At 42.0% G+C, this 24923-nt stretch overlaps 1 protein-coding gene across 1 annotated transcript in view; it reads left to right on the forward strand.

Moving 5' to 3' along the window:
* Cyfip1 (cytoplasmic FMR1 interacting protein 1) overlaps window positions 1-24923 on the forward strand; it is a 94372-nt gene that overhangs the window by 63282 nt on the left and 6167 nt on the right. Inside the window, 9 exon segments of the mRNA XM_036183640.1 lie at window positions 63-219; window positions 616-712; window positions 3020-3096; window positions 3195-3303; window positions 6880-6999; window positions 7893-8092; window positions 13261-13348; window positions 21369-21512; window positions 22877-22967. Of these exon segments, the coding sequence (XP_036039533.1) occupies window positions 63-219; window positions 616-712; window positions 3020-3096; window positions 3195-3303; window positions 6880-6999; window positions 7893-8092; window positions 13261-13348; window positions 21369-21512; window positions 22877-22967 (1083 nt within the window).

Below are 24923 nucleotides of genomic sequence, written 5' to 3' on the forward strand. Positions count from 1 at the left end.
TCCTCTGTACGGAGTCCTTTTCGGCTCCCGAGAGATAACCTGTGTCCTTTGAATCCTTCAAGAAACACTGCAGCAGTGCTGTGACCTCTCCCAGCTGTGGTTCCGAGAGTTCTTCCTGGAGCTGACCATGGGCAGGAGGATCCAGTTCCCCATTGAGATGTCTATGCCCTGGATTCTGACTGACCACATCCTAGAGACCAAGGAGGCATCGATGATGGAGTGAGTAGCCTCTGAGTTTACCTCTGAGGCCTTTGCACTTACTTGCGTATAACTTCCAACATTCATTAAGGATGAAAATTGAGAAAAAATACATACTGAATACTGATATCAATAAAACACATTAAGCCACATCATGAAGAAGATAAAGTCATGGAGGCCTTTGGGTAGTCTTGATGTATCCTTCCTATGGGAAAAGGTGCCTGACTTTCTCTGACCTGGTTGGTGATAATATAGTAATCCCACAGGATTCAGCTTCATACAAGAACACCGTTTTCCATGGAAAATAAGCAATTAGTTTCTTGGTGTGACAATTAAATTTCCAAGAGTAGGCAGCTGTGGGGGTCACAGGTCATCAGCTTAGGAGGCTGGGGAGTGACCGGTGTCCATCCTTTACAGGTATGTCCTCTACTCCCTGGATCTGTACAATGACAGTGCACACTATGCACTCACCAGGTTCAACAAGCAGTTTCTCTATGATGAAATCGAGGCAGAGGTAAGGAACCAGCATCCTCAGCTCTGCTTATTAGACACCGTTTCAATTTTACTTTTTACCCTGAGTATTCAAAAAACGAAACTTTAAATGCAGACTGTTTTAAGTAGTGAAATTCACTTTTTGGTGTGAGCCTTTCTGGCGTCACCTTCCTCTGTATGTCCATCAGAAAATGGTAGAGTGTGCTTTTCCACCAACAGTAAGCAATTTCTGCATCCCTGTCTGTCTGTTTGGGGGTGCTCAATTCATTGACCCGCCCTCTTTTCTTTAAAATTTCATTAGATTTTTTTATTTAGAGGTAATCAAATAGTACTTTGCTGAACTTTCTGGAACACACACTTTTGTTCACATTGGGCTAGTGTACTCTTGGGTGCTCCCCCCCCAACACACACACACACACACACACACACACACACACACACACACACACCCTCTCTCTTGGGTGCTCCCCCCCAACACACACACACACACACACACACACACACACACACACATACACACACGCACACACATACACACACACACACACACACACACACACACACACACACACACACACCCTCTCTCTGTAGCCCAGGCTAACCACAGACTCATGACAATCTTCCTGCCTCAGCTTTCTGAGAACTGGGATTATATGAGTAAGCCATGATACCTGACTATTGGGTTTTTCAGAACACATGCTCACAGGTGGAATTGTCAGGTTAGCACACACATACAACTGAGGGGCTGTCTCTCAGTCTTTAGCTTAAGACGTCATTTCCTGTATCTGGGCAGCTCCACCTCCTCACAGACAATATCTCACAGTGTTTCTTCAGGGATGATGTCATGATACCCAGACAATGCAAGGTGCATGGACACGGACTCTTGGTTCAGTGTGCAGGTTCTGGGCCTCCCTGCATCTGAGAGCACACATTTTCTTTTATTTATTTTTTTACATCAATTGTTTTGATTTATTACATTCGTGATAATATGTCCTGATACTACTGTCCATTTGTGGGACTTTTCCATCACACAAAACAGAGGTTCTGTACTTAGGAAATCATTGCTCTATATTCCTTTCTTCTCCATCTTGAGATAACATCTAATCTTTCTGTCTCTATAAATTTGTATATTCTATAGTAATACAATTCTATAGTATTTGTCCCATTTTTTTGAAACACATTTTCTTTATGGTTCTGAAGAATGATGCTAACCCTGTCTTTAAGTGAGACTATAGGTTCCAGGGTGTTTCTTTGACAGCCTAATGCCAAGTGCACCTATTTTGCTTCAGGCAGAACATGGCACATTCTCTCAAACGGCGGCTCCTAAAAAGCACAAGTGACTTAGGCGTGGTGCACATTACTTCCCCTTGGGCAGATGGTCCGTATTCCTTTGAATTTGAGAGGACGCAGGGTTATGCTCCCTCTGGAAGAGTCTTCTTGTTTTGTTATTTGTTGTTTGGAGACGTGGTCTTCCATAACTTGCACTGCTTGAGATCCCTATGTGGCCTAGGCTAGCAGTGAGCATTTTTACTCTTCCTGGAACTCTATAGACCAGGCTGGCCTCAAACTCAGAGATCTGCCTGCCTCTTCTTCCTGAGTGCTGGGATTAAAGGTGTTTGCCACCACTTGCCTGGTTGCTCCTCCTCCTCCTCCTCCTGCTCCTCCTCCTGCTCCTCCACCTCCTCTTCCTCCTCCTGCTCCTGCTCCTTCTCCTCCTCCTCCTGCTCCTCCACCTCCTCCTCTTCCTCCTGCTGCTCCTCCACCTCCTCTCCCTCCTCCTCTCCCTCCTCCCCTTCTTTTATAATCAGTTTTATTGGCATATTCACTGCGTGTTGTTCTGGGTTTCACAAGGGTAGTTCTCTCAAGTACTTTGAACATGCTCACCTCCACCTTGAGCTTCTGATCCTCTTCCTTCAGCTTTGTAGGTGCTATGACAGAAATGGGCTAACCATGCCTGCTTTTTCTCAATAGTGTTCTAATCCAACTTTTTATGCTGGCGTGGTGGTCATGCCTGGCACACTTGATGTGCCATGTTGGAGAGCAAGGTCATTGCTACTTTTTCTTTCCTAATAAGAGCCTCAACTTGTGTTGAAGCAAGGGTTTAGAGCTAGATATAGTGGCACATGATGGTTATAATCCCAGGATCCAGGAAACTGAGCCTTGAGGATCTTGAGTTCTGAGTTAGTTTGAGCTACACAATGAATCAACCCTTGCTTAAAACAACAACAGAATAAGCAAAGAAAAAAAACCAGAAACATTTTTTTTTTTTGAGTTATTAATTGATCTTGATTTCAGGAGTGGAGGTCTAACATGGTATGCTTTTTGCCAGGTGAATCTCTGTTTTGACCAATTTGTTTACAAACTGGCCGACCAGATATTTGCGTATTACAAGGTTATGGCAGGAAGGTAAGTGTGTGATTTGCAATTCTCACGCAGAATCTTGATTTGATGGAATAGTTCTGTTAAAATTCACCTTGTGACAAATATCCTGTCTCCTGCACCAGTTTGCTTCTCGACAAGCGGTTACGATCAGAATGCAAAAATCAGGGAGCCACGATCCACCTGCCCCCGTCGAACCGCTACGAGACGCTGCTGAAGCAGAGGCATGTGCAGGTGAGCCGAGCAACTCTCCTCAAGGGTGTCGTGGAAACGACGGGCTTCTTTCAGAGCTCACTAGACTTCTATAGGTGGCATGGCATGTGAATGCCCTAATGAAGTGTTAAGGAGTTCTGTTTCTCCTTCTCTACCACCCCAGGTCTCACGGTGTTGCCCAGGCTGGTCTTCTTGTTGTTGTTGAGATTATGTCTTGATTGCTTTTCTGTTGCTGCAGTAAGACACAAAGGCAACCTAGAGAAGACAGCATTTATTTGGGGCTTACGCTTTCAGAGGATTAGAGTTGATGACCATCAGTGTGGGGAACACAGTGGCGGGCATGACACTGGAGTAAGAGCTGAGAGCCCACATCTGGAGACACAAGCACAAGGCAGAGAGAGAATGCCATGTCTTTTGAAACCTCAGAGCCCTCCCTCAGAAACACACTTCTAATACAGCCACGCCCAATCCTTCCCAAACAGTTCCTCCAGGGACTAAGTATTCAAGCACACGAACCCGTGGGGACCATTATCAGTCAGAGAACCACAGATTATAATATAATTGCATCAATTCCCCCTTCCCTTTCCTCTTTCCAAGGCCTCTCTCAAATACCCCCTCCCCTTGCTCTCTTTCAAATATATTTCCTCTTTTTCTTGTCGTTTTTCACACACACACACACACACTTCTAAATACACAAGTTCAAACTCCTCAGTTTCCATATGTTACTCATATGTGTGTATTTTCAGAGCTGCCCAGTGGATACTGGATAACCAATTTGTGTGCTCTTCCCTGGGAAGACTATTTCTTCCATTCTCAGCATTCCTTAGTTGTCTAGGGCTCAAGCCTCCTGAGCATTCCCCCCATCCATGTGAGCTTGTCTGTTGGTGCCCGTCCTTGTTCAGGTCACATTTAGGCAGCTGTGTTGGCGAGACCTCATGGGCATATCTTCTCTGATATTTGTAGAAGACACAATCTCACAGCAAACTCCCAATTCCTCTGGCTCTTACAATCATTATGACCCCTCTTCCACACTGATCCCTGGGCCTTTGGTACAGGAATTGTGTTACAGACATATCAGTTGGGACTAGGCTCCACATCTATATTCTGATTGGCTCTGTTTTTCTGTAACGGTCTCTGTTGCAAAGAGAGGTTTTCATGATAAGGGATAAAAACGACACTTAGCTGTGGGCATAAGGATAAATATTAAGAATTTAGTTAGAAGTTATGCTAGTTTAGGAAAGTAGCAGTTCTAGCTTCTCCAAGATCCATGACTTCACTAGCCCTGGGTATTTGGCAAGGTGTCTAGTACCAGGCATGATTGACCTCTTGTTAAGTGAGTCTTAAAGCCCAATTAGAGAACTATTGGTTACCACCATGGTATGTGTGCCACTATTACACCCTTAGGGTTATTGTGCCATGCTTTTTGTTGTTGTGGCTCATAGGTATTAAAGGTAGGTTATTAAGACTGTTAGTTGCTTCCCTCCTTTGGAAATTTACATGGAATCTTCTGGTAGCATGAAAATTAGTTCTTAGAGAGGAGGATTTCAGGTCAAATCCATCTCAGGTCCTCTGGGCCTTGTGTCTGAAGTGCAAGGTGTCTTCAGCCATAGGGACTTACTTTCCACCTCTGGGGGACATAAAGGCAATTGTAATTTGCTTATGATGTTTTGGGAGTTGCTTGGACAACCCTGACAAACAGCTCAAAAGAGGGCTTCTTATGTGCCCAGGCTAGTCTTAACACTACTGGGCTTAAATAACTTTCTCACCTTAGCCTGAGAATTTAGGTTTATACTTATGTCATGTATAAAAAGATTACATTTTATATTGAACAGTCTTAACTACAGGGGTGAAATTGCAGCTCTCTGAACCCTGACTGGCTTCTAGGAAATAGGCCCCGTCTGGAAGAGTTGCTCTTCCTTCAAGAGCTCCAAATCCAGACCTTTAAATGAAGAAAGATAAAGCTAGGAATCTTAAATGAGCATGCCACAGAGATACTTATACATCTGTGTTGATTGCAGCACTGGTCAAATAGCTAGAGAATCAGCCTATCAGCTGAAGGATGGATAAAGTATTGTATAAAAATATATTGAGCTGAGACTAAGAATGAAGTCCTGTCAGTTACAGAGAAATGGATAGAAGTGAAAATCATCATATAAGCTAAATAAGGCAGACTCAAAAAGATGAGCATTGCATGTTTCTCCCATATACAGAATCTACGTTTTATATATGTGTATATGAATGACAGGAAAGCAAAACAGGAACCATCATGAAGGAGACTAAGAGCAGATCATGGGGGCAGGTGACTGCTAGCAAAGTTCAAATCATGTAGCCAAGGCTACATTAAAAAAAAACAAACAAACAACAACAACAACAACAAAAACTTGCTTGAGTTTCTTTGTATGTTTGGTTTAGTTTTTTTGTTTGTTTGTAGTGTGTGTGTGTGTGTGTGTGTGTGTGTGTGTGTGTGTGTGTGTGTGTTTCAGAGACAGGGTTTCTTTGTGTGTAACAGTCCTGTCTGTCCTGGAACTCACTTTGTAGACAAGTCTGGCCTCTGCCTCCCAAGTGCTGGGATTAAAGGTGTGTGCCACTGCCCCGGCCAGCGGGGTGTCAACGGGGCCACCAACCTGTGGGAGAGAATGAAAGGACAGGGCGACACAAAGAGACAGCAGCAAGAGAGAATTCTGATCAAGCCGCCAATCTTTATTGTTCTCCACATGGTTTATATAGCATAAGGGGGGAAGGGGCAGGAAGGAGGGAAAGGGAAAAGGGGCGTGTAGAACATGGAAGGGGTGCAAGACGTGTGAGGCAGATAGTGCACCTGCGAGACGTCGGCTAAGGTCACTGGTCAGGGGCAGTATATTCTGTTGCTAGGCTGCCTGACCCTGGAATGCTCTTTACCTTCGGTTGTCATGGCACCTGACTGTGGGATGTTCTCTTATCTTGGGAGGCCTCTGGTTACTGCTCTGGGAAGGGGCTTATGAGTTGTTCTTTGGTTTAGCTAGTACTTTCTATGGTTCATATTTGGTTCCTGACATCTTGGTCCCTAACATGCCACCATGCCCAGCTTGTTTTGTTATATTTTTAAAAGCAATAAATAGTAGTGTGCTAAATAATGTCTTACTCCATGGCAGACTTCATATACAATAGTCCTCATATCACTTGGCTTGAGGATTGAGTTTGATGGTAGAGTCCTTGGCATCTAATTGGGTCCCATCTTCAGAATTGCTTGTGTGTATGCTTGTGAGCATATACATGTGCCCCCACACACACACACACACAATTTTTTTTATATCTTGTCTTGAGTGTTTTATGTTGCTGTTTGTTTGTTTTGTTGTTGTTTATAAGATCTTTGTGTTTTCTTTCTTTCTTTTCTTTTCTTTTTTTCCCAGTATTTCTTTGTACTTGGAGAGGGCATCATGGTGTGTGTGTGTAGGTCAGAGGATCATTTGCATGAGTCTCTTACTTCTTTCTATTATTTGGGTCCCAGGGGTTGAACGAGATGTCAGGCATGGCCATAGGTGCCTTCACCACTGTCCCATCCTGCCAGGCTAAGTTTATTCTTTACCTTGATATCTCTCACTCTCTCTCTTCCTCTAGCTGCTTGGGAGATCCATTGATCTCAATCGTCTGATTACGCAGCGTGTTTCAGCAGCCATGTACAAATCTCTAGAACTGGCAATTGGACGATTTGAAAGTGAAGATTTGACATCAGTAGTCGTAAGTACTAGAACTAACTTGGTTTCCTCTCTGTTGATGAGTTGATCTAATAGTAGGTCAGTTCTTGTATAGACAATAAAAGGTGGGAACTAACTGATCTTTGACTATATCAAGTATCATTTTATTACCTACTCTTAGTATTTTTATTTCACATTAACGTAAAAGAGAAAATAATCCTGGTCTTGAATAAATCATACCTACTGAGGACCAGGATAGAAATCTATAAACTCCTGAATAGATTAAAAGGAAGTGTTTGTATATATTTTATTATAAAACGCTGTATTTGGTGATTTTGTCCAACTCTAGGCTAATGTAAGTGTTTTGGGATACGTTCAAAAGGTTAGGTATTGTAAATTCACTCAGCCACCTCCTGGTATTTCTGCTTGCAATTGCTTTATCAGGATGCATCTCCATTGTAAGTCAAGGAGTATTTATATAGAGTATATAACTTGGGAAACCTGACCCAAAGTGGCCAATACCAGCTGGATTGTGTGCAGGTGGTAGAGAGAGGGCTTTGAGCTTAGATGGTACATTGACAGTTAGTAGTGTTAGGTAGTGATTTGTCCAAATTGCCTTTTGCCCAAGGGAGGTGGTGGCTTGAGGGCTGTAGTGAATCTGTTGAAGTAACCAGAGATGAGAAAAGACCAGGGCACATGGGCATAACTGTAGAAGGGGCAGAGCTCAAGGTGAGGAACAGATTCTGGTGACCTAACCAAAGCCCTATTTCATGTGGTTTTGGCTCACATCTTAGAAGCCACCTCAGTGCAATCTTTCCCTGTCTGTATCTCCCCATATGTTAGACCTCCCAGGTGGGGATTGTAGACTGCAGGTAAATGTCTCCTTCCTGTGCGGCCCATCTCTCTTCTCACACCCATCTTTCTGTGGTCCTGTAGGAGCTAGATGGCCTCTTAGAAATCAATCGTATGACACACAAGCTGATGAGCAAGTACCTCACACTAGACAGCTTTGATGCCATGTTCCGGGAAGCCAACCACAATGTGTCTGCACCTTATGGAAGAATTACCCTCCATGTTTTCTGGGAGCTGAACTATGACTTCTTGCCCAACTACTGCTATAATGGCTCCACCAACCGGTAAGTAAGTCATTAGCCTCACAGACGTGTGTGCATAGCCCTGTCCAGATGCCTCTACAGAATGGCTGATCACAGGCACTGACTTCCATAGACTTCCCCTTTCACTCTCTGCCTCTTCTTTCCCCTATGATTTCTTGTGTTCTGGACTCTCAGACCCTATCTGTTTCTTCTATTTACAGCCTTAAACCACACTTGGGCAGATAGTCATGGCTTTGCATATGGAAATAGAATGACTGGTCAAAGGCTGAAGCCTGAGGCAGGAGAGCCAAGGTTGTACCAGCAGTTAGTTCTGACTGTAGACACAATCTCATGTTATGCATTAGAAATGACTGCTGGAACTGTACTACCTACGTCTAAGTCTCCCTGATGTCAGAATGTGGCAGGTGATTCTGCTTCTTGTGTTTGCATCTGAATGTTGTGGGCTGTGAGAGTGTGGGTCAGTTAGATGCCTTCCTTCTCACTTCGTTTTGTGTTGTGTCAGTGAGAATGAAGTAGCCAGTTTGGTGATAGAGTAGTTGATCGCAGCACTACCATAATGTCCACACTGGACAGCGGAGTGGAATTTCCTTAGGGCCAGTGTGGTCTCTTTGCCAGAAGACTCCCAGGAGCAGGGTATGCCCTTAAGATGGGAAGTCCCACCGTTGGTCCAGTTGACTTCTGTGACTGATGAAGGTGATTGCTCCCAAGTTTCTCCACTGTCCAGGTACCACTTTTCTGTTTTAATTTTGTAAGTGACTTGGGCATCAATAAATCAGACCTTGTTGGGATCTGACCCACTAGTTTCAGTGACTGTGACAAATGCCTAACTTAATCTTAGTTGTCCCTGGGCGGTTGGAGGCCAGTAAGTTTCTAATCCCTTCAGTCCCTCTGCAAATATTCATTGGCATTCTGTGTGTTAACACTCTTTTCTCCGTTGATGGTTGTAAGTACAATCAGAGATTCCATCTTAGAGTTAATGTCTTCAGTTGCATTTTATAATCAGCTTTGGGCAGCGAGCACTCTTTATAATGGTGTCTGTGTGTTTTAGTGTTCCTACTGTTTCATAAGGACCACTTTACCTTCTGTACCACAGGATGGGCTGTCTGTGTATTAGGGGTGACCACTGATACTAGGCATGTCATTTTTCTAGACCCTTCGGGTGATCACAGTAGAGAGTACTTGTATGCTTCCTGTTTTAGGTTTCTGTAGCTGCTGTTAAGTGGAAAGGTGTTCTCTTACAGCCCAAATCAGTGTGTCAGCAAGCCACACTTCCTTTTAGACTCTGGGTGGAATCCCTGCTTGCTTCTTGCGAGCCTGTCGTAGCGGCTGTCAGTTGCTGATACTCCATAGCTTGTAGCAGTATCATTCCAGGCTTTGCATGTGCCATGACTTGATGTTGTTCTTCTGAATCTCTTTCCATGACCCTTATTTTCTTCTTGTAAGGACAATATTCAGATGTGTCACCTCACTCTGATCTTATCACCAAGTCCATCTGTAATGACCAGATTTCTACCTTCCTTGCTATGGAGAAGGAATTTGAAAATATCTTTTAGATGGCCACATTTTAACTCATAGTGTTCATGTTTGCTTATATTTTATTTCTATACAGTTATCTGTATATTAAAACTGAGTATATTCTGACTTCCCTAGTTCCAATTCAGTACCACAATGTTGTTCATTTGAATCTTCATTCTGTATTGTTTGAATTTTCTTAATCATGGAGACAACCCCTTCTTTGATTATGTCTGCTTGTCTAGTACACAAAATACAGAGTACTCTAAGGATTGCTGGTTCTAACTGCTGTGAAACACAAACCTTCCCACTACAGTTCAGCATTTGTTTTCAGTATTTTGGCTTTAGATGAAAGTACATAGGCAATACTGTGTTAAAGTTATTTTGCATGATGGAGTGACAGGGTCTATATTCATTCTTTTCCTTTAATAAGAGGACAACTGGACAAACCACACAGGTACCTGTTTTCTACTACTAATCATTTCCTCTGTGTAAAGGAAACGTGAGATGTGTCTCCTGGTTGTCCTAGCTTTCTGTCTGGAGGCACATTCTGAAGCAGGTATGGAGAGGGTCAGTCAGAGTAGAGCTTGGGAACCTGCTTGCAGGAGGAGTAGAAGTTGGCCAGAGCAGACAGCTGAAGTCTGTAGCGGCAAATATGGAAGAGATGATACTTTGACAAAGGAGGAGCTCTGGGAACCCCTGTGGCTCCATGGTATTGGGAGCTAGAGTCTGAACAGTTCACGGAGCTTGCGGGATTATGGATCATCTGCTGTCCTTGTCAGCAAGGATGTGGACACTGACTGAGAATAGACTCGGTAAACTGTGGCATGATGTAACATGTTCTTATAGTTGTAATACATAAGAGGTTATGGTTGGAATGGAAAGAATATTTGAGTTAATAGCCCCAAATTTCCAACTTTAGCGAGAACTGTAGGCATACTATATATTAGAATTATAGAATAAACTGGGCAGTGGTGGCACACACTTTTAATCCCAGCACTCAAGAGGCAGCAGCAGGCAGATCTCTGTAAGTTCAAGGCCAGCCTGGTCTACAAAGCAAGCTCCAAATCAGCCAGGACTGTTACACAGAGAAACCCTGTCTTGAAGGAAAAGGAAAAAGAGAAAGAAAAAAAGAAATATAAATACATGTGTTATGTGTCATATTTAATGTTTTACTAATTACATATATTAATGACATTATTTTGAACATTTTAACTTTTGACTGTATACATTCATGTATTTATTTGTGGTGTATATTTAAGTACATGTGTGCCCTGACGTGCTCCAGGAGGTCAGAGACAATTTCCTGGAGTGTGTTCTCCCCCACCATGTTGGTCCTGTGGATTGGGCAGGGCAGTAAGCACTTCTACCCTCTGGTCCATCCCATGTTTGTGGCTGATCTTCACACTAGACGAGGTTGGTTAGGGCCAGCTCTTGAAATCTGCCCAGCCTCTTACTCTTTGGGAAAGCACGACAGAATGTAAGTAGACACAGGAGAAAAACCTTTTGTAACAAACGACACACATCTCATGTTGATGGCTTGTCCTTCTTCAGTGACTGGGGCTTAGATTTATCTGTCTTCTGCCCTCTCCTGCCCGGGCTTCATCACAGGTAGATGGAGGTTGATGGGTATGGGACATTTCTATAGGTGGGATCTATCCCTACAGTGTGAGCAACCCTGCACTCTTCTGAGCAGCATCCTGATAGAATGTTCTTCCTAAAACAAATGTATGGCCTCTGGTGCATGCCTGTGTTCCCTGTATCCACACAGGTGTCCATAGACACACACAGAGAGGCAGCTGAAGGCATGTGAGCATCCAGAGATACCGGCAAGTTGAGTATTGTGTACGCCACTGCATCAGTTACTCTTCTCTTGCTGTGATAGGGCACCATGACCAAGGCAGCTTAGAGAAAAGGTTTTCTCTGGGCTTGGAGTTGCAGAGGGTTAAGAGCCCATTACCTTCACAGTGGGAAAGCATGCAGCAGGCAGACATGGCAGCTGGAACAGCAAGCTTAGGACTCACATCTTGAAAAGTGAACTAGAGGGCTGGAGAGATGGCTCAGCGGTTAAGAGCATTAGCTGTTCTTCCAGAGGTCCTGAGTTCAATTCCTAGCACCCACATGGTGGCTCAAAGCCATCTGTAATAAGATCTGGCGCCCTTTTCTGGCCTGCAGGCATACATGCAGACAGAACACTGTATGCATAATCAATAAATAAATCTTTAAAAAAAAGAAAGAAAGAAACAAAGAAACAAAGAAAGAAAGAAAGAAAGAGGAGAAAAGTGAACTAGAGCACACTGGCAATTGTGAGAGACTTTGAAACATCAAAGCCCCACCCTCAATAACATACTTCCTCAAGCCTGGCCACTCCCTTAAACCTATCCTAAAAGTGCCATTGACTGGGGACCAAGTGTCTCAACTGCCTGAGAGAATGTGGGACTTTCCTGATAACCAACATGCATCAGCACAATAATACACTATTCTTTTGAAAGATTCACACAAAAAGTGTTTTTCTGCTGGGCTGTGGTGGCACACACCTTTAATCTCAGCTCTCAGGAGGCAGAGGCAGATGGATCTCTATGAGTTTGAGACCAGCCTGGATTACAGAGTGAGTTCCAGGACAGCCAGGGCTACATAGAGTAGTAAATTAAAAAGTATTTTTCTCCTGAATACTAATTGAGAAGATTTTGCAGCCCACAGTTACTAGGGTCTGACAGCAGTAGGTGAGAATCTGGCCCCCAACTGCATTCTGCCTGTGAGACACTGGCCTTGCAGGTTCCTGACCTCTCAGGTGCACATGCTTTGTGTGCTAACTATGGAACAGTACTTCCTTTTAATTTACTGTGGTATAGTGTGAGTTCACCAAGTTCATAGACTTAATTAGCAAACCTATGTGTATATTTTTTTTTTATCTGTTTGAGTATGTATGTGTTGGGGCCACATATGTGCCCATTTCATTCACGTAAGATCAGAAGCGGGCATTGGATCCCCTTGGAACTAAAATTACAGACAATTGTAAGCCACCATATGGGTCTAGGAACTGAGCCCAACTTTCTGTAAGAAAAGCCAATCCTCTTAACTGCCGAGCTATCTCCAGCTCCACGTTTCAACTTTAATTTGAAAGCTTCTGCTTGAAATTTAATCCAGTTTTAAATGGATTAGATACATTATCAAGACTCAGACTCTTGACTGAGTTGTGTAAAAATGTTTTAGTGTGCTTCTTAGCCCAGAACTAGTGCTAGTGCTCGAAGTACCTGGGATGTGGTACATGTTGTAGACTACTTTTTTCATCCCATTTCTGGGGTGCAGCAAAGTCAAGGGTGTGCTTATTACAGTTATCAAGGATTGCATTAGACTCAAGATGCTAGTAGGCCAGAATCTTTTGAACCAGGAGACTGTGTTTATAGGCAGGAGGATGTTCCTGTTATGGCTCATGAGCTTGGATTTACTATTATTTATCTATGATATTTGTGTGTGTGTGTGTGTGTGTGTGTGTGTGTGTGTGTGTGTGTGTGTGTAATTTTATTCTATGGGTTTTAATTTACTAGGATTTTCTTATTTGATATTATCTTTTAACTGGGAAAAAGAGTTAAGATACAGAGTAAGAGACTTTTGAAGCTAAAGAATTGCTATTAAATTTGGTTTTCTTTCTTTTCCCTTGTAATCTTCTTGTTTAGGTTTGTTCGGACAGTATTACCATTTTCTCAGGAATTTCAAAGAGACAAACAGCCTAATGCACAGCCCCAGTATTTGCATGGATCCAAGGTAGGTTATTTTCTGTTTGTGTTATGATAGGTTTCTGTTGCTTTGGTAAGCACCTGACTAAAATCATAAAGGAAGGTATTTATTCAGCTTACGATTATAGTCCATCATAAAGAGAAGGCAGAACAGAAACCTGGAGGCAGGGACTGATGAAGAGGCCCTGCAGAAACACTGCTCAGCTGTTTTCTTAAGCACCAGGGCCACCTGCCCAGGAGTGGTACTGTCCCACATCAATCATCAATCATGAAAAGGCCCCACAAAGCCGCTGCTTAGTCGAGCTTCCTCTTCCCAGAAACTCTAGCTTGTGTCAAGTTGACGAGAAACTAACCGAGACAGAAAGGTATTTCATTTACTCTTGACTAAATGAGAAGATTACAAGGGAAAAGAAAGAAAACCAAATTTAATAGCAATTCTTTAGCTTCAAAAGTCTCTTATTCCCACGTCATGACATAGACACACACAGAGAGAGGGAGAAGAGGGGAGATAAAATCTTAACTATGGGATTCATGTACAAGAAAAATATGGTAATTGTGATTTTGAATTAGTTTTACTTTGCTTAATATAATGGTTTCCAATTCTATACATTTTTCCTTTAAATTCTTTTTGTGTGCATATACCACATTCTCTATCCATTCATCTATTGATTGACTACAGGAATAGCTCCATAGCTTGACTTATGAATAATGCAGAGATAAACATGAATGCACAAATGTCTCTGTAGTTAGAGTTTTTTTGCCTGGCCCATAGTCAGGACAAATTTTTCTCACCCGCCAGTCCCACAGCCGCTTAGACCCAACCAAGTAAACACAAAGAGACTTAGATTGTTTACAAACTGTATGGCCATGGCAGGCTTTTTGTTAACTGTTCGTATATCTTAAATTAACCCATTTTTATTAATCTGTAAGTTGCCACATGTCTCGTGGCTTACCAGTCTCTTTACATGTTGTTTGTCATGGAGGCAGCTGGCAGCTTCCACCTTCCACTTCCCAGAATTTCCTCTCTCCGTGTCCCGCCTATACTTCCTGCCTGGCTACTGGCCAATCAGTGTTTTATTTATTAACCAATCAGAGAAACACATTTAACATACAGAACATCCCATAACATGTCTCTGTGCTCTATAGACTTAGAGGCCTTTGGGTCTTTAGTTAGGAGCACTATAGGTGGATCATATGGTTGTGTTGTATTTAGTGTTCTCAAGTTTTCACAGTAGCTGGCACCAGTTTGTAGCAAGAGCAGCAGTGAGTAAGTCTTCTTTCCTAACTACGCGACAGCATTTGTTGTCATTTTTGACAACTCTCCATTCATTTTATTACCCTATTTATCAACTAGACTTAAATTTTAATTTCTTCAGTTTCTTGTGTATGAAGTATACTTGGCAAAAGTACTAGAGCCTGCCTCTTCAGGCTGATTATTTCCTTTGCTGTGCAGATACTTCTTATGTAATCCTATTTGCTATTTCCTGTGTCTGTGAAGTCCTTTTCAAAAATGATTGCCTATGTCCGTATTTTAGAGTGTTTTACTTGTTTCCCTCAAGGACTTTCAGAATTTCAGATCTTACATCAAGATTTCAGATCCAGTTCCAACTGAGTTTGTATAGAGAGACATATGGATCCAGTTTCATTCTTTTCCATGTGGATATACAGTTTTACATGTATGTTTTTGATAGCTTTCTCAAAAATTAGACAGCTGGAGCTATGTGGGTTGTTTTGTTTGTTTTTTCTGTCCTCTTCTGCTCTGTTTTATTCTGTTGGTGCCAATACCATGCAGTCTTTGTCAATATGGCTCCATAATATAGTTTGAAATCAGGGATTGTGATAGCTCCAGCATTGCTTTTTCTATTAAGAATTGCTTTGGCTAATTGGGTTTTGTTTTGTTATTTGTTTTCTTCCATGTAGATTTTATGATGTTTTGAATTTTTTGTTTGTTTGTTGTTACTGGTTCTCTGAAGCCTGTCATTGTAGTTTTGAAGGGAATTAATTACACTGCATCAGTTGAGATTATTGCTGTAATTTCTGTCTTTAGATCGATTTCCGCCCTGTATTACAGTTACAGACTTGTCTATGTTGAACTAAATTGGCATCCCTGGAATGAAATCATCTCGGTCATGATGTGTGATATTTCATCATGTTCTCTTAAATTTGGTTTGTAAAAATTTTATCGAGAATATTTAACGTTTCTATTCACTGAGGAAACTGGTCTTTAGTTTTTGTTACTGTGCATTCATGTGCATCGCAGAATGAGTTCGGGCCCCTTCCTCTTTTATTTTACGAAGCAGTGAAGAGCTTTTCATTTCCTCTTCAGGTTTGGTAGCATTCAGCAGTGAAGCCATCTGTTCTGGGCTTTTCTGGGTTAGGAGCTTTTCTTGCTCTTTCTCTCATTGATTGTTATCTGTCTCTGTTGTGTATGTGCTTTTAGCTTAATTTTCATAGACTGTACATGTCGAAGAATTTTTGGTTCCATCTAGATTTTTCAGGTTTTGTTTTTTGTTTTTCGAGACATGGTTTCTCTGTGTAGCTTTGCGTCTTTCCTGGAACTCACTTGGTAGCCCAGGCTGGCCTCGAACTCACAGAGACCCGCCTGGCTCTGCCTCCTGAGTGCTGGGATTAAAGGCCTGCACCACCACTGCCTGACTTAGATTGTTCAGTTTTGTGTAATACAGATTTTCAAATAATTCACTCACAGTCCTCTGGATCTCACTGGGAACTATTGTAACTCCCTTTTCAGCTCAGATCTTAGTAATTTGTGAGGTCTCTTTCTTTTAGTTCGTTTGGCTAGGGCTTAGCTAATCTTTTTATTTTGTTTGTTTGTTTTTTCAAAGAACCAGCTGATTGGTTCTGTGTATTTTTCCTTTAACCTCTATTTAATATCTCATTTTTATTTTTTTTTGCCTTCTGCTGATTTGAGGATTGGATTTATCGATTTTTCCCAGCTTGTTTTAGGTTTACATTTGAAGGATTGTTTTCCATCTTTTGACTCTATTTGTGTCTTTACCAGTGAGGTGTGCTTCTTAAGACCAAAGCTAGTTGGAGGGATCTTTTTAAATCCATTTAAGCACTCTATGTTTTTTAACTGGTAAGTTGAAACCATTTACATTTAAGATATTTGGAAGATGTTTCCTAGTTGCTGTTATTTTGTTGGCTAGTTTTCCTGTTGGTTGGATTACTGTTGGTTATTTTCTTCCCTGTATGTGTTAGAGGTTTACACTTTACTGTGTTGGATGTCACAGGTTGGTTTCTAGCTCCAGGTCTGTTTTACTTAAGAAATTTGTTCTTTCCTGTGCTTCTGTGATTGAGATCGTCTCTTTTCTACTGTGTATGGTGTTCCTTTCGGTATCTTCTGCAGTGATGGCTTGGTAATAGATCGCTGCATAAGATGATTGTCTTCATTTCTCAGTTTTAAAAGACAGCTTTGCTGGACAGCCATCTTAGGTGGCAGGTATTTTCAGGGCTTGGAATATATCATTCCATGCTTTTTTTACTTTACGGTTGCTGATGAGAAATTCTGATGGGTTTACCTGTGTGAGGTGGCTTTTTTATAGCCTTTATTACTGTTTCTTTATTTTTGTAATCCATCAAGGAAAGTTTCTTCTCTAGTGATGTGTTTGTAGGATTCTAAATGCCTCTTGTGTTTAAATGTCTGTTTCTCTTGATTTGGTAAAAATTCCATCTGTTATTTAATTGAATGGATTCTCTATGCCTTTAGTGCTTTTCTCGGTGTTCTGTCTGCTACATTCTTAGTTGTGGCCTTTTAATCACATTTCAGATTCTTAGATGTTGTGGTCGTGTTTATTACACTTTCTTTCCTAAGTTAATGTTTGAATAGTTTTGTTAACCTGGTGTTCATCCCTGTGTTCTTCCTGCTCTATCATCTGTTGCTGATGCTGACCTCGAGGGGTTTTTGTTTGTTTGTTTTTATAATAATTCATTGAGTTTTCAGTTTTTAACATTCCTGTTTTCTTCCCAAAATCAGTGTCCTTGCAGAATTTCCCTTCCTTGTTACTACTGACTTTTTCACTATATCACAGGTCTTCTCAAAGATAAAATGCATTGCATTTTCCTCTATGTTACTGTCTTTTCACAACCTAGATTAAATTAATTATCATTGTCTTTTTTTCTTGCAACTTATATTTGTTAATATTCTGAACTGCCCTCTTGAAATCCCACCCCTTGGTGCCACCTTGCATCTTGACATAAAAGCCTCTTTTTAAGGAAAAACTCTGCCCCTTCCTCTCTCTCTTTTGTGCACCCCTTGACCCACCCCCCCTCTCTCTCTCTCTTTCTCTCTCCCTCTCCTATCATTCTCCCCCTCTTTTCTATCTTTCTCCTCATCTCTCTGTTACAATAAACTCTCCATGTGGATGCAGCATGTGAGTTGTGAATTACTGGCCACCATCACCATGCCTGCATGCCATGCATCTGCCCAGCATGCCAGCAAGTTTTCCTCACTCATGGGATGCCCTGGCCTGGCCAGCTGGGGTTCCCCACGTATGCATAATTCATAACAATATTTGTATTTAAAGTAGTTTCTTACATATATAGCTGTTTTGACTGAATGCATATAAATGTACTACATGCAAGCCTGCTGCCTCTGGAGATCAGAAGGTGTCAGATTTCCTAGAACTGGAGTTATAGGCAGTGTTTACCCCTTTCATTTCAAAAGTCTTTTTACAGTAACCTTGGGATCTTTATCTGGAATCTTACCTGTTTCTGTATCTTTGAATTCACTAGTTGGGGAACTATGATCTTTTGTGTCATACAGCCCTGATCTTTCATGTTTCTTATGTTTATGTGTTATGATTTGTATATCTGTTGGTTTGGGTATATCTTCCGGTTGTATCTGAGGATCTTTCAGTTTAGCTGCCTGCACTTGAAGGTTAAACGCCACATACTGCTAAGCAGGAAGAAAACACCAACATCAACAAACCATAAAGGATAGAGATACACTTAGTCACTTATAGCCCGTGAATGCCAGTGCCTGTAAAACAGAACAGGTAAAACTACTGTAGCGTGTACTGTGAAGTTTAGTGAGATACAGGAGGCAGGGAAAGGAGAATAAATAGAGGGGAAGCAGGTTAAATAAAAGGAAAATGAAGAGGAATAGAGAGTAGTGTCATAGATGAGAAGGGAAAAGAGTAATGGATTTTTTTAAAAAGGAAAAAAAACAAAAAAAAGGGTTTCCAAATGATGAAAAATTTAAAAGATAAAATTAGTTGTATATAAGAGGAGGAATAAAAATATGAAACCCTAAGAATATTTCTATAACTAGTAAAGTCAAAATGCTATTAATGTAGAGGGAGGGTTTTTTGTTTTTGTTTTTAAAGGAAACTCTGGGTTTTTTTTTGTGTGTTTTTTTGTTTTTTGTGTTTTGTGTTTTTTTGTTTTTGGTTTTGCGAGACAGGGTTTCTCTGTGTAGCTTTGCTCCTTTGCTGGATCTCACACTGTAGACCAGGCTGGCCTCGAACTCACAAAGTTCTGCCTGACTCTGCCTCCCGAGTGCTGGGATTAAAGGTGTGCGCCACTACCACCTGGCCGGAAACTCTTGACTAAAGAGAAACCAAAGGGGGAAAATACTGTCTCGTTATGTATACATACATATATATGAATATATTTATATAAACAAAATTCACTGGTAATATGAAAAGGAATAATTACTAATAAAAAGCATCAACATAAAAAAAAAAAGTACATACAAACCCCTCATCTGTGATTAACCAGAGCTCCTCTTAGGGCTGCAGTATAATACAGTGAGGACAAAGCAGGGTCCACACAGACCAAAGATGTATCAAATGGAGGTGAGTCTTTCTTCAGTGGCTCAGCAGGTGTGTTGTGTTGTGCCCAGGAGAAGAAGCCATCCAAATCCTCAGGTCTCAGCTTCTCTGGGGCTGGGAGGCAGGCACACACTAGTTGTGAGACCAGCTCTAACTGCTGAAACCTGTCAAAGAAAAGCAGTTACTTACTATAATAAATAAGTTTACATAAGTGACCTAAACAAGCTTATACTCCATGCTGGTCATGGGTTCCAGATATAGAAAACCTTATCATCCAGGAACACAGTGAATGAAGGAGCAAGGTCCTAGGAGATGCAAACAGGCCTTCCTCAGATGTGCTGAGCCCTTTCTTGCACACTGAAATCATTGTCGCCATGATGAGCTTCTCATTGTATGCTCAGGACATGCTTTACAGTAATAAAGGGAAGGAGGACAGAGGGACCAGAAGTTCAAATCAGCAAATGTTGGCAACAGTAGACTTAGCAAATTATCTGTAGCAGTGGTTTTCAACCTTCCTAATGCCATGACCCTTTAAGACAGTTCCTCATGTTGAAGTGACCCTCCAGCCATAAAGTTATTTTCATTGCTACTTCATAGCTGTAATTTTGCTACTGTTAGGAATCCTGATATAAATATATGTGTTGTTTGATGGTCTTATGTGACCCCTGTGAAAGGGTCATTCAACATTCCCCCAAAGCCGTTGAGAACCATTGATCTATATGAAAACATACACTCAAAAAACTACTGGTGAATCAAAATGGGGTTCTAAAAATCTTTAATGCAGAAAGAATGAAACAGAAGAATGGGAAACAAAGACCAAACAGAAAATAAAGAGAACAATAGGCTTATGCCCCACGAGACCAGTGTGTAAATAAGATAATTGTAAGCAACCTAAATACATTTAAAAGATAGAGCCTGGCAGATGGGTTAAAAGATAATTGGACTAGTGTGTATCTTGTAGTAGATGTATGCTTAGTGTGTATGAGGTCCTGGGTTTGACTCTCAAACAAACAAAAATCCTTAGCTCAGCCATATGCTCAACTTGGCTCGGTTTCTATTAATGATGTCAGAAGGTAAAGATAAGAATATAAAAACCGGGCTGAGCAGTGGTGGCACGTGCCTTTAATCCCAGCACTCAGGAGGCAGAGCCAGGCAGATCTCTGTGAGTTCAAGGCCAGCCTGGGCTACAGAGTGAGTTCCAGGAAAAACCAAAATAAAATAAAATAAAATAAAATTTTATATATATATATAAAATTAGAAACAAAAACTGATTTTTAAAAGAAGAAATTAGATACTCCACAGCTTATACACTAGAACTTCAACTCTTCTCTCAGTAACTGGTAGATCTGAAACAAAATCAGCAGCAATGAAGAGCTGGACCACAACACCACACAGCAGCAGGAAACATTTTTTAAATGACTGTGGAAATTTTCCAGGATAGACCATATCCTGAGCCACAAAATCAAGTTTAAATCTGGAATGGAAATTATACACACAGCAAATACAAACTATACATTAATTTTAAAAAGTTAAGACGGGGGGCTGGAGAGATGGCTCAGTGGTTGAGAGTGGTGGCTGCTCTTCCAGAGGACCCGGGTTCAATTCCCAGCACCCACATGGCAGCTCACAACTGTCTGTAATCCAGCTGAAGGTGATTTGACACCCTTATCCAGACATAAATGCAGGCAAAACATCAATGCACCAAATAAAATTTAAAACAACAATAAAGTTAAGACAGACTGGGAAGTGGCTCAGTAGGTAAGAGTGGTTCCTGTGCAAACACAAGGATCCGAATTCAAATCCCCAGCACCCATATTATAACGCAGGGATAGAGGGGCTGTTACCCCAGTGCTGTGTGAAGAAAGAAACCGGCAGATCAAAGAAGGGGAAGGTTAAAAGATACACTGAAGGAAATGAAATCTTTTCATATGGGATCTCCCTACCCTTCATACCTGGTCCTTCTACAAGTTTAGAGGCCCTTCCTGCATGAAAACCTTTCATCATCTACCTCTGGGGACTGCTCATATCGGCTCCGGAATACCTTCTGCCTCCCTAAAAGGCCAGCCTCCACTGTCCCATTAGGTTCTCTGCTTACAAAGGGTGAAAACCTCCACATAGGTAAGGACGGTACATGTCATGTGGAAAGTCACTGGTTCCCTTCATCTGAGATGGGATGTGTAGTTAACACATCTCCAAATGCCATCTGCATGAATACATGAGAACTGTGTGGAAAACTCTTGTCCTCTTTTTTACCAGGCTTTGAACCTAGCCTATTCCAGCATTTATGGCAGCTACCGGAACTTTGTGGGGCCTCCTCACTTCCAAGTCATCTGCCGGCTGCTTGGCTACCAGGGCATTGCAGTGGTCATGGAAGAGCTGCTGAAGGTTGTCAAGAGCCTGGTGAGTTTCTCTAGAATGAGTTTTTCCTGCAGCATCGATTCCGTCGGGTAGACAAAGCTAGCCATGGGGCCGAGGTCTTTCTGTCTGGGCTGAGTCTCTAACAGACAAATGCTCCCAATGTAGCTTCAGACACTTCTAGAAAATGCCCTGTAGACTTGCCAGTCTTAATGGAAACATTGTCTTGGTTGAGTCCTTCTTCCTAAATGACTCTAGCTCTTTTTAAGTTGACATCAAACTATCCCGTAGAGCCTACAAGAGAAAGTGTTTGAATCTGAATTGGTGGCCACCTGAGTATAGCCTCAAAGACATGGACAGAGTATGTCCATCAAAGACAAGACATTGTCTTGAACTTAACACGTAGCAAAGGCTAACAGAACTCTGAGATGTTGTAGACCTATAACGCATAGGTTATATTAAAGATGCATGTCTTAATTACGGTTCTGTTCCTGTGAAGAGATACCATGACCCAGGCAACTCTTATAAAAGAAAGCAGTTAATTGGTGGCTTGCTCACTTACAGTTTCAGTCTATTATCATCATAGTGGGATATGAAACACCACATGAGCAGATGTGGTGCTGGAGAACAAGCTGAGAGTTTACATCCTGATCTGCAGGCAGCAGGCAGAGGGAGCAACATTGGGCTTGGCGAGGGCTTTTGAAACTCAAAGCCTCCCCAGCAACACATTTCCTCCATCAAGGCTGTCCCTACCCCAACAAGGCCAAACCTCCTAATCCTTCCAGTCTTTTTCAGATAATCCAACTCCTCAGTGATTAAACATTCAAATAGATGAGCCTATAGTTGCCATTCTCATCCAAACTACCACACTTAACTACAATGTAGAACAGTAGGCATTTGCACAGCTATGACCCTAGGAACCACTCACATTTTATGGACTGATCTGCCCCAACATACGTGAAAGTTTGAAAAAAAAATTAGGAATACTGACTTCCTATGGCTGAAAACAAAGGTGTCATGATCTAGCCTGGAAACCATCGTAAGCCTGTCAGAGAACATAGAAACTGTCCTGTGAGGCCTATTGCTTCTGGAGCTCCTGGCACTCTTGGTGTTGGCAGTGGGTCCGCATGGGAGCGACATGGGAATGTGAACTCTTCTGCTGTGTTTCCTGGCCACTTGTGTAGTAGAAAGGAAGTTGTATTTATGAGTATGAATATAGTCACTTCTGTAGATACCTGGTGGAGGGTTCTATACTTCCACAGGTGGGATTTCATTCCTTAGCCAAACTGAGTCTACAATCTTGGTCATAACTGTGTATTCTGCGAATGGACTAATTTCAGGGTGCACCTTTGCTACAGCCTTCCGTAAGAGTGGATGCTGGTAACTAACCCCACCTTTGTGTCTTGTAGCTTCAAGGCACAATCCTGCAGTATGTGAAAACACTGATGGAAGTGATGCCCAAGATCTGCCGCCTTCCCCGACATGAGTACGGCTCCCCTGGTGAGCAAGGGTGATTGGAGTATCCTCATGAGTACATCCCTGAAGAGGAGGGAATCACATTGGAAGCTATTGAGAAGAACCATAATTTGTCTGTTTGTCCAAGAAACAAATACACTTTACTAGTAGGCAGCAGACAAGTGTGCAGGATGTTACTTTGAGATTACTGTTTGCAGTTAAGGAAGTTGAGGGATCCAGCTTGTCAGCCAGCAAGGATTTTGATATTGTGGTATTGAACACACTGTTATCCCAGATCCTGAAAATAATCGTCTACCAAGAAAGGCAGAGGGTGCTTTCTAACTACCGGGTCCTATTGTCCTCTTGGCCTTAATGGGGGAAAGCCTTCAGAGCAGCCACAGGGCCCCTGCTCCTTAGTCCCTCCCCTGGCCTCTTACCATTTCATAATCTTGTTGGTCTGGAAAACAGTCCGCCCTATCTGGCTCACAGGCTGCAAGAACTTCACCAAAAGTCCTTTCGTATGTACTTCTGGGTCAACCTACATGGCCTGCCGCAGGCTGGTATGAGGCCATCCAAATAAATATCCATAATGATGTCCATGTTGCTTTAGGATAAAGCTGGATCTAGGAAACTCTGTCACTCAAGAGTGCCTTTTATAAACACTTACCTGATAGCATTTTCTCCAAAGGTGCCATCCATTAGTTACTTTGGTATTGCTGTGACCAAATACCTCTGAAAAGAGGAAGAGAGATTTATTTTCGCTCAGGTTTAGCGGATTCTGTTTATGAACACTTGGCTTCATGTTTTGAGGCATAACATTACAGTGGCAGGATCATATTGAAGAAGAGGCTGTTTGCCTTTTGGCAAACAAAGCAGACAAAGGGAATATGGAAGAGGCCAAGGCAAAATATAGCCCCCAAAAACATGCTCCCAGTGACCCCTTCTTCCAGCCAGGCCCCATCTTACCTCACCTCATAGTAATGCTGTGATCAAGAGATGAATCTATTCATTAGATCACAATAATCTAGTTGTCTGAAAACACCAATGCCAGTAGAGGTATGCTTCACTACTGTTCCCCGTACGCTTCTCGTCTAGTCTTGTTAATGGACTTGAGCATCATGCCATCCTGATGAGCAGCCAGCTGATGTGGCTGAGCCCCCAGATATAGTTGGCATTTGAGGGAACTACTCTGCCATTGTAAAAGAAAATAACCGTCAGAGTGGCCCTGGCTTAGAAGAGTCCTATTTCCATTCATTGGTAGAGAGCAGATAAGAAATGTCAAGGCAGTAAAACTACAGATGGAAATTTAAATGCTGAAGAGAAAGCCATTAGATCAGATGAGCCTTGGTAGAACACAGATCAGTAGTTGGTGTCATTAAATTTTGCTCACGCTTGTTGAGGGATGACCCAGGTGGAAGGGTGTCCACTACACTGGATAGCTAGATAGTAATGCTGCCAAGTGGGAGATGGCAGGGACAAGACTCTGAGGTGAGCAGGAGGGTGGATTCTTGAGAAGACATTGAGGGCTGACCTGTGTCTTAAGTGGTTTGAAGTGTGTTAAACCCAACTTTGTTCTCAGGGTAGTTTGGGCTCTTACTAGGATGTCCTAGTAGCCTGCCTATCCATTTTTGACCAGGTTGGCATTGGCACTATGGCTCAAGTTAGCCATATTGGCTTGTGTATTCTTGTGCCGTGTTACACTGTCTAGGCATTGGCAAAGATGACTAAAATGCTGTGGTAATTTAGAGAAAAAGTATGCCAAGTTTTCCCACCAATAGGAAGTTAGCTGCAGGGTTTTCTGATATTCTTTATCAAATTAGACACACTGTGCCTGTAGAGATACAGAGTTCGTCAAATGCCTTATCTGAATCCTCTAGAGATGATGTTCTCCTTTATTCTTCTGGTACAGTGGCAGCCTCTGTCATCATAGCCATTTCTGAACATACTAGTTGACTGAGAAAGGTATCAAGAGACTAGTCCCTGTGGTCTCAAGGATGTGCC

Source organism: Onychomys torridus, chromosome 1 (genome assembly GCF_903995425.1).
Source record: "Onychomys torridus chromosome 1, mOncTor1.1, whole genome shotgun sequence".
Lineage (NCBI taxonomy): Eukaryota > Metazoa > Chordata > Mammalia > Rodentia > Cricetidae > Onychomys > Onychomys torridus.